Source organism: Arachis ipaensis, chromosome B02 (genome assembly GCF_000816755.2).
Source record: "Arachis ipaensis cultivar K30076 chromosome B02, Araip1.1, whole genome shotgun sequence".
In the NCBI taxonomy this organism is placed as follows: Eukaryota; Viridiplantae; Streptophyta; class Magnoliopsida; order Fabales; family Fabaceae; genus Arachis; species Arachis ipaensis.
Genome location: NC_029786.2, coordinates 16728574 through 16738416, shown reverse-complemented (window position 1 = coordinate 16738416; position 9843 = coordinate 16728574). Strand labels below are relative to the sequence as shown.

The following is a 9843-nucleotide window of genomic DNA, read 5'->3' as shown; positions in this document are numbered from 1 at the left end:
TCGATTTCTAATATTAACCAGACTAGTCAAATAACCGATTTCCAGTTAATCCAGTCGAACCGACAGATCCGATCTGATTTTCAGAACCTTGTTTTAAAGTGAAGAACATTTCCCCTCAATCATATAATTAAATAGTGGATTCTACCAATAATAAAAGAATACATGAAAGTTCGAAAGCTAAGAAAGCAAACCTAAGAAAGCTAAGGATACACAATTGATGAGTCACGTGTATAAATGAACTTCCCCATTTCCCTTTATTTCGTTGTTCTTTATATACATTCAAAGGCTAAATTAAATTTGTTATAGGTGAAGCTAGATCCAAGATGAGATTCACAAGCATACATAAAATAAATCTAGGGGAGTTTAAGGCGTTATATTCTCTTCACCCGCATTATACTGTAAATGAATTTGATGCATGCGCCTGGTACGCACACATATTCCGATTTAGAAATAATATAAAATGATGGACCGAGTTGCAATATATAAAATTTCCAGATGTTCCCAATCTTTGCTTCTTGGATTTTACGCCGCATGATATCTGCTTTTACATATTTAAATCAAGTCCTTTTTGTCTTATTTGCTTGGATTAAAGCCTGAATTATCATTTAATAGTTACCACTTGAAAGTTGAAATGATGAGAAAAAATTACTTATGTATTTTTATTATTTAAAATTTCTGGATAAATAATTTTTTAGATAATATTAAAATTTCTATAATCATAATCTAGAGTATGATATCTTTGTTAACAAAAAAAATTACATAATGCGAAACAAAAAGAAAAAAATCTTGCATAATTTACACAAACTTAGAAAAAGAAAATGTTAAATAAAAAAATATATTGAAAGTATAAATATTCATATATTTTTATCTATCAATTTAAACTTTTGACAATAAATTTTATGACATAATATATATCAATATGCAATCCAATTATTATTATTATTCATTAATTAATTAAAATTGTACAAGAGATCAATTCAATGAATGCAAGCTAGCTAGCTAGAAGATGATATCAATTCAATAATAAGAATATTTGAATTGATTTGTGTTTTGATAGATTCTGAACATGCATGGTACATGGACTTAATTTACCAATAATAATGTTCAATGTTTCAACTAAAAGTGCAAATGTACCTGGACACATGGAGGCGCAGCCTCTTATAATTATCGATTATTGTGTTCCAATTTGATCATTTGATTTGAAAGTCATATTATATAGTACATTTGAATATGTGACTACCAATTAAATTATAATTACAGCGTTAGTTTGTCTCAATTAGGCTGCTATATAAGTTAAGCAATTGAATGATGTGAGAGTTCTCTGAATCATTCTAATTTCTTCTACTTATTATTATGCTTCCACTATGAATTTCAATCTTTAGTTTCTTCTAAGAAACTCAGAGAATATATGAGATTAGATTTCCAAAAGGTACAAACTAGCTAGCTTATATCGAAGTCTATCTCTTTTTCATCTATTTTTTAATTTTCTTAGCTAGCATCATGATATGCTAATTTAATTATTGTTTGCAGGAAAAATAATAATAACAATCAAAAATTCAAAATAAAAGCAGTTTTCTTCATCTACAAGTAAGTACTACTCTCCTGTTTTCTGATCTGTTGTATATAAGTATACTTTTTCTTTTTCTTTTTTTTTTCTTTTTTTTTTCTTGATTCTTGTCCTAAAGATATTTTTAAGAAAGGTTCTTTTATTGAGTTACAGACTTATATAATTAAGCCGAATTTGTTGAGGTTTTATATATTTATTTGCCTGTATAAAAATTAGTCCTTATTGTTAAATCAGTTTCTAGATGTAGTTCCTCTTCCTCTCATCCCCTCTTCTCTTCTCATAATTTTTGTCACATTGCAATATAGTGCTGAAATTGGAAATTATTATTCTAGTTACATATTCCATCTAATCTTAGATAATCCTGTGTGAAAAACATTATTTCTAGATTAGGTATATATAATTATGGTGATTTTTATTGTTATTTGTTTAAAATTTTTGTAGAATAAAGTGTGTTTTGAACTTTCATTTCTTTGAAGTTGAGGGCTTTTTCAACTAGATATTGGAAAAAAATAATTTAGTATATGATAGAGAATGACTCGCACACAAGGATGAAAAAAAATCAATATAATAATTTTATATACATAAAATTTATATTTTGGGACAAACTGTTTTATATTCTTATATTAAAGTTTAAACATATTTTTGTATTTCTTAATTTATGTAATTGTGTCGTATTTTAGTTACTAAACTCTAACTAACATTATGTGTATCTTTTGAGTAATTATGTTGTATGTTGTATGTGTTATGTTTGTGAGTTTGTCCTGTTTTGCGCTAAACCAAAATATTACTCTTGAAACCTTATTAGGTGATCTGAGGGTTGTATTTGAAACGAAAAATAGGAGTTGAAATAATTATTTGTTTTTGTTAAGGAAGTGTTTGTAAAGTAAAATGATCTCATAATTATTCCCATCATAATTCTCATAGTTTTTGTTTTTCTTTCCATGGATTGTGGTTGTGGTGGTTTGGGTATGTTAGTGGATAATATTTTCAATATATAGGAGACTGTTTTTACCCCAAAAATAGGTAATGAAATTTAAACCACATTAATTAAGTAGAGTTTAATAGGTTGTAGAGATTAATTTGATGATTAATATTTTAGAATTATAAATTAGTAAATATGAATGTAGTACCTTTATATATAGTATTAAATGTTATTAGTTTTTCTTTTATATATATATAATTTCAGTATGTAGCAGAGGTGATGTTTTGGTTATTTATGAGAATTTGGAACTTACATTAATGTTAGTGTCATGAACTATTCTTTTTTTTTAAAAAAAAAAAATTAAACCGATATGATCCTTTATGTAAGATTTTTTTTTTAAATTTGTGTGAATTTTTTGCATATATCTTTTTTTTTATACTAAATTTTTATTTTTGGCCAACAAAGATTAAATTTTAGATTTTTAAGTCATAAAAATTTTAATATCATATTGTAAAATTACATTTCTCAAATTCTTAAGGTAATAAATAGTTGTTATATCTCTATCTGTTAGAATAATGAATAATTGTTGCATGTATTCTAAAAATCTTGGTTTGCTGGTACAAATTATATTGATGAGTCTAGTGTTAAGAGTTTTTTTTTTTTTTTTACTAATTAAACAAATTCGTGTATGTATGTGATATATATTTAAGTTTTAGATTTGAAGTGTTGAGTTCTTTTAATTTTAAGTTTAGAAGTTGATTTTAAAGTGTTATTTACTTTGTTTCTATTTGAGTCGCGCATTTCTTAATGATGGGGATTGCCGTTAAATACAAATTTCTATATTACAAATGAGTGAGTCTTATCAAAATTGATTCAATGGGTATTACTCTGTCACACAAAGTCAATTTTGATATTGATGCAAAAAAAAAGTGATGAAAATTTCAGGATTCGTTATTTTTTTATTTATTATGACAAATATTTATGAATTAATCTTATTTACATTTTTTCTTCTTGAATTTCAATCCATGAAACTTTCTAGCTTTAGTTGAATTATACCTCGTATAAAATTGACTCTTTAATTAGAAGTTATTGAAATTTTTTATATGCTACTAGAAATTTTCTTATCTTATCTTTAACTAATTAAATGCAGAAGGAAGGTCATTATGAGATTCATACCTGTTGAGGGACATTTTCTGATCATATTTTAGGTACACTCATAATAAGGTAACACCTTTTGTATTTTTTTTTTTTAATAATTCAATTCCCATGCATAATTAAGTGTTTAACGCCTTATTATTTATGATGTAAATTAAAATGAAAAATTCTGGAATAATTGGTTTATTATTAGTTTTACATATTGTATTTGATTATCTCACTGAAGAACCAATTCATAATAATTTGGTTTATTTTACATATTTCCATGTATATTTTTATTGTTAATTGTATAAAATTTCTTGATTTTAAATTTTGAGCTAAAAATATGTTATTGAATACTAGACTAAAAGAATTGAGTTGATGACTAAAAGTGACAGCGTTTGAACTTTTTTTAAAAGAAAAACAAGATGAATGTTAAGAGGAAAAAAATGTAGAATAAATTATTTGAAATTGAAGGATAGGGATAAAATATAAAAAAAATTCTTAGAATAAAATAAAGAAACAAAACTAAATTAAAGTATAATTAAATATCACAGAACGAAATTTGAGAAGAGAACCTCTTTTCATATATTAACTAAATAATAAATTTATATACTTTTTGAAATATTGAAATGTTCACTTGATTAGGATAAATTGTAATAATTTCTTTTTAAATTTAACTATATTAGATATATATTCTCAATGAGAAGTTCTATCTAAGTAATATTGCTTTTCTTTATTTTTATCTTATATTTTAACTAGCAATAGCCAATTTTTTCTTAAGTAATATTATATGTACACTAAAATTAGTTACTATAGTCAGCCACCAAAATCAATTACCTATATAAAATATATATTGGAATATAAATATACATTGAAAATAAATTACACATATATTTATATATAAATTGGTGACTAATTTTACTGTACAAATAACATTTTTACTTTTTTTTAATACTAAAAGTGTTGCCTCCTATTATTTCTCATCAGAATTTATGGAATTATATATTAACTTCTATTGATATTTAAGTTGAATGACAGTAAATATTCCTATACTTTATAAAATATAACATTGATATAAATATAACACTAAACATATCTACCCGTTAACTTAAATCAATCTCTTGATTCAATTGCAGAAATATAATAATTTTCTTAATAATTTATTTTTTAGAGCCCCTTTCACTGTTTACCTTTAATAGGAACTAGTTTTCAACTAACATTCCCTTTTTAACAATATCAAAAGTAGTCCAAACAAAAAAGATAAGTTAGTTATATGTTAAAAGAGATAAAGATATAAGGAGTGTAAAGGAGGTTAGTTAGAATATTGAAATTCTGTTAGTCTGCTAGACTGCTAGTATATATGTGCATAACAGAATTGGTTAGGACTAGTTTAGTTTAATCAACTTGGGTTGGTCGAGTAGTTAGTTTATTCGTCCACTTGAGTAAGTATTGGGGGTTTAAATTTCGCCTTGAACATGCAGCAATCCACCTTTAGATAGAATTCAGATCTGTGACGGATTAGTTCTTAACTTATCAGACTGAAAACTGAAAAATACCATGAACAACCAAAAAAGGAGTAGTTTAGTTTCTTTTTTAGCTGGTTCTGTTAGTTTTCTATAAATATCTGCTTTCTACCCGTTGCATAGATATTCAGTTTTTTTTCCTATCGGGTAAAATTATTTTAGTCATTTTACATTCTAAAGACAGAACCCTAAAATTCCGAAACCAAAACCCAAAGCACACTTCGCCTCTTCTCCGATCCTTAGCTTCTTCTCTTCAATTCTCTCCGTTAAGCCCTATTTTTCATCCACCAAAGCATCCTCTTCTCTCTTCTATCTCTTGCATTTCTTACAAATGTGTGTTGTTTTAAGGTTGTGGAGCTTCAATTTTAAAATATTAGCAAAATTATTTTGACTTGAAAATATTGTTATTTTAGCCTTTTCATATATAATTATAAGAAGTAGTTGAAAATATATATATGTGTGTGTTAATCTTCATTAAAGTATTCTGCATTATTGGTAGCTGATGCTGGAAAAAAAATTTTCTGGTTTTATAGTATTATTCTTTTCACATAGTATCAGTTGTTGATCAGCAGATGATAATTGTTTCATAGAAATGAGAATTTAAGAGTTTTTATGTGCCATGATTATTATTGCACATTTTTTAAGTACTTTTTTCATTCTTGGGTCTGTATAGAATCCTCATCTCCTAATTAAGTTAATATTTATGCTGTCTTGATGATCTAATGGTACTTCAGTTATGTATCATGATGAAGTGTATTTTTTTTCTTTTGATATTGTTGTGTCAGATTATAACTGAGAATAAAAAATATAATAAAATTTTTTAGGTTAATATTATAGGTGTAATTTTACCTATCAATTTTATCTATAAAAAAAAATTATTGTCATTTATATCCCCTTACATGTTTCAAATAGTAGTTTAAGGATTAGTTTGGTAAAATTTTTTGAAAATGTGTCGTCATTTTGTGTTTGGTAAATAAAAAAGACCATATGCTTGTACTTGTAGTTTTTAAAAGATTCGAATACTTTTAAAAGTAACTAACGTAGAGTTTTTCAAAGGTGCCTTATGTTTTTTAAAATTTAAAAGTCTATATTTAACGCTTAAATTTATGTCTTTTATAGTATTTTTAAATTTTAAGAGTTATTTTACCAAACACAATTATTGTTGCTTGTGTTTATTAAAAGTCATTTTTAATTTGATTTACCAAACATAAATGCTATACTCTTTAAAAAACAAAAACTTTACCACACTAAGGAAACGTTTATTTTAAGGTATTGAGACAGAGACTGAGAGACTAAAACTCAGTATCATGTTTGTTGGCTCTGGTATTAAAATTTCTGTCTTTGTTTCTAAAATTTCAGTACTTACCTCCAAAAAGTAGGGACATATGAACTGAAATTTTTATAAACAAAGACTGAAACTTTAATAACATTTTATACTTAAAACACCCTCATTTTAATTAATTAATTTTAATTTCACCCTTTGTACAAATTAAATTAAAATTTTTTTTTTGTTTCAATTCATGTCTCTCACTTTGCACCAAATAAATTACTTAAATTTATTTTAGTTTCTGTCTCTTAGTCCCTGTCTCTCAATCTCATCTCAGTCTTTCAGTCTCTCTCTACCAAATGCTACCTAAGCTACTAAAAGAAAATGGAGAAGGACTTATAAAGAATTATAGAGATTATTGTTAAATGTGCTTATTACTAGAACATTGGACTTATGAAAATCCGAAGAAAGAGCAACAAAATTAAGAAAGAGGAAACAAATAAAGTGAAACTAAATTACATTTGTGAAAGGGGATAATTAAAGAAAGAAAATGCTAAGGAGTAAGTAGTAAATAACTTAAGTTGTGGTGGTATTTTGATCTGAAATGCTAAGGAGTTGTTCTAGATATTCAACCCCCAAATCCTCAAACACCATCACATTACTATTATTAGTTGTTGATGATGATGAAGATTTCTCTGATGATTCCTTTTTCTTGTTAGTCTTTGACAACTTCCTTTGGATCCAATTCCTCTCTTTGAGTGCAAGTGCAGGTGAAGAACAAGAACAAGAATCAGAATCCATGATCATTCCTTGCAAAGAATCTTTGACCCTTTTGAATGGAAAGTTGAGAACAGCGTTGTAGCCTCTCATGGAGAATGCAGCTTGATCATAAGCCAAAGCAGCATCTTCTGCACTCTCGAATGTTCCAAGCCAAACCCTTCTTCCATTCCTTGTTCTGTCTCTTATTTCTGCTGCAAATTTCCCCCATGGCCTTTTCCGAACTCCTATGTAATTTCTTCTAATTCCCTTGTCACCATCAACTTGTTCTTCTTCATCATCTTCAAGCTTCTTCTTCTTCTTGATGTTCTCTGTGGTTGTTGGTGATTGTGATTGTGAATAATCAATGGAGAAGTCAATGATATCATCATCAAAGGAAAGTGATGAAGTGTTATTAATGAAAGAAGGGTGATTAACAACATGGGTTGTGAATAATCCATTATTGTTGGTTGTGAAGCAGAAAGTGTGTGAAACATTGTTATCATCATGATGGGACATGTCCCAATCTGGGATCTCAAAGAAAGGAGGCGTAGTAGTGCTCATTTTTGTATGATTATATGATATCATAATCACTTATGGCTCTGTGTGACTACTTATTTATATACTGAAACCTAGAGATCCCACCCTAATTGTTTATGTTTCTTACCATGTATATATTTGTATTTTTAATTTTAAAATTTAAAAAATTAAAATAATAAAAAGTTATTATTTTTTTCTATAAAAGACCTATTTTTAACTAGTTTAATTTCACCTCCTAATTGGTTCTCTAGCAGAACCAATTTATATATTGGCCATCTTTTATTAAAGTCTTGTTGCAAATAGATTAAAAGAGCATCTATACCATACCGAAATACAAAAAAGAATATCCAATGAGATGAATTTGTAAAACACAAAGTATAGAAATTAAATATAGGAATGAATCTCTTGTTAGTCCATATTAACTATTTTTTTAATATCCATGTCCAAAAGTCGTTAGAACTCTGAGGGGGAAGACAGTCACGAAGATAACTCTGAGACCATACGTCTTTAATTCTAGAGCAATCGATCAAACAATGAGTGACTGTTTCTGTTGCTTCATGACAGCAGGGGCATATTGGTGATATAGATGGGATGCGGTGATGAATCTGAGCAAGCACCGGAAGTCGGCCATGGAGAGCTTTCCAAATAAATAGCTTAATTTTGTGAGGCAAGTTCAACTTCCATAGATCAATCCACGGCTTTTTCTGCTGCATATAATTAGGGCAAAGCTCCAGAGGCGGATGGTAAAATAAATAGCCAATTCTGTAACCTGAAGCTGTATCATATTGCTTGGATTTGTTCAAATCCCATTGCAATTTGTCCCTACCCTGCTGAATTTTAACTGACAAAATCCTGTTTGCAACGTCTTGGGGAAATAATTCTTGAATGAGATTCTGATTCCAATTCATATCTTCAGTAATTAGATCTTTAACTCTTGGAACCAACTCAGAAATAGCCTGTCTATTTGGCATGTCAGAAATCATTAAAGGATACGGAGGAGGCAGCCAAGGATTCTCAAAGATTCGGATATTCTCACCAGTACCCACAGCCCAATTAAGACCTTTTTCAACAATCTTTCGGCCTTCCAGTATGCTCCTCCATCTCCAAGAAGGTAAGACTCCAATTTCTGCCGTTATAGCATTACCATTGCTAAAGTATTTACCTCTTAGTATTTTGGATAATAAGGAAGTAGGCTGTGTTACAAGTCGCCAAAACTGTTTGCCTAAAAGCGCCAGATTTTGGATTCTGAGATCTTTAAATCCAAGGCCTCCTTCTTTTCGTGGGCGAGTCATAGTGTCCCAGCTAATCCAAGCCATCCGCCTTTCTGAACCTTTTTGTCCCCACCAGAACTGAGAAAGTAGAGAGTGAATTTCCAAAATTAAACCATCAGGCAACTTGAAGCAAGACAATGTATAAATAGGAATAGCTTCTCCCACTGCCTTAAGCAATATGTGTCTACCACCTGACGAAAGAAGATTGCGCTTCCACCCTTGGATTCTTTTCCGAATCTTTTCTTTGATCATACTAAAAGAAGCCTTTTTCGATTTAGAGACTGTAGAAGGCAAACCAAGGTATTTATCCTGAACCCCAATATGATTAATATTCATAGAGTTAGTCAGTAGTGTACGAGTAGTGGAGGGAGTGTTGTGGCTAAAGAATGCAGCAGATTTATTAAGATTTACCCTCTAGCCACTGATGCTTTCATAAGAATTCAATAAATGCAGGATATTTGAACATGCTTCAAGATTAGCCTTATAGAATAAGATGGAATCATCAGCAATATAAACCAAAGAAAGTGTCATTCCACCCTATCATATGCCTTACTCATATCTAATTTTAGCGCCATTTCATTTTCGAGTCCCCTTTTTTTGTTTTTCAAGTAATGCATACACTCGTGAGCAATTAGGATATTATCAGAGATTAATCTGCCTTTAATAAAAACACTCTGTGTAGGGCTAATTAGTCTATTCATCATACCCTGAAGCCTATGTACAAATACTTTGGAGATAATCTTGTAACAGACTGAAGATAGGCTTATTGGTCTTACCTGAGTCATATCTTTAGCATCAGAAATCTTGGGAATAAGACAGATCTGAGTGTGGTTAAAACCCTTCAAGATTCTGCCCCCAGA

At 28.8% G+C, this 9843-nt stretch overlaps 1 protein-coding gene and 1 long non-coding RNA gene across 2 annotated transcripts; one reads left to right on the top strand and one right to left on the bottom strand.

The window, feature by feature from the left end:
- LOC110267505 lies at positions 1288-3717 on the top strand. The gene is made up of 3 exons (XR_002355227.1): positions 1288-1429; positions 1531-1587; positions 3640-3717. It is a non-coding gene; the product is annotated as an uncharacterized LOC110267505 (long non-coding RNA).
- Positions 6636-7850, bottom strand: LOC107626954 (ethylene-responsive transcription factor 1B). The gene has a single exon (XM_016329836.2). The coding sequence runs from the start codon at positions 7758-7760 to the stop codon at positions 6993-6995; it is 768 nt and encodes a 255-aa protein (XP_016185322.2). The 5' UTR covers positions 7761-7850; the 3' UTR covers positions 6636-6992.

What these genes read in the sequence shown, in the direction of transcription:
- LOC107626954 (XM_016329836.2), bottom strand. Translation starts at nt 7,760, where the DNA reads ATGATATCATATAATCATACAAAAATGAGCACTACTACGCCTCCTTTC.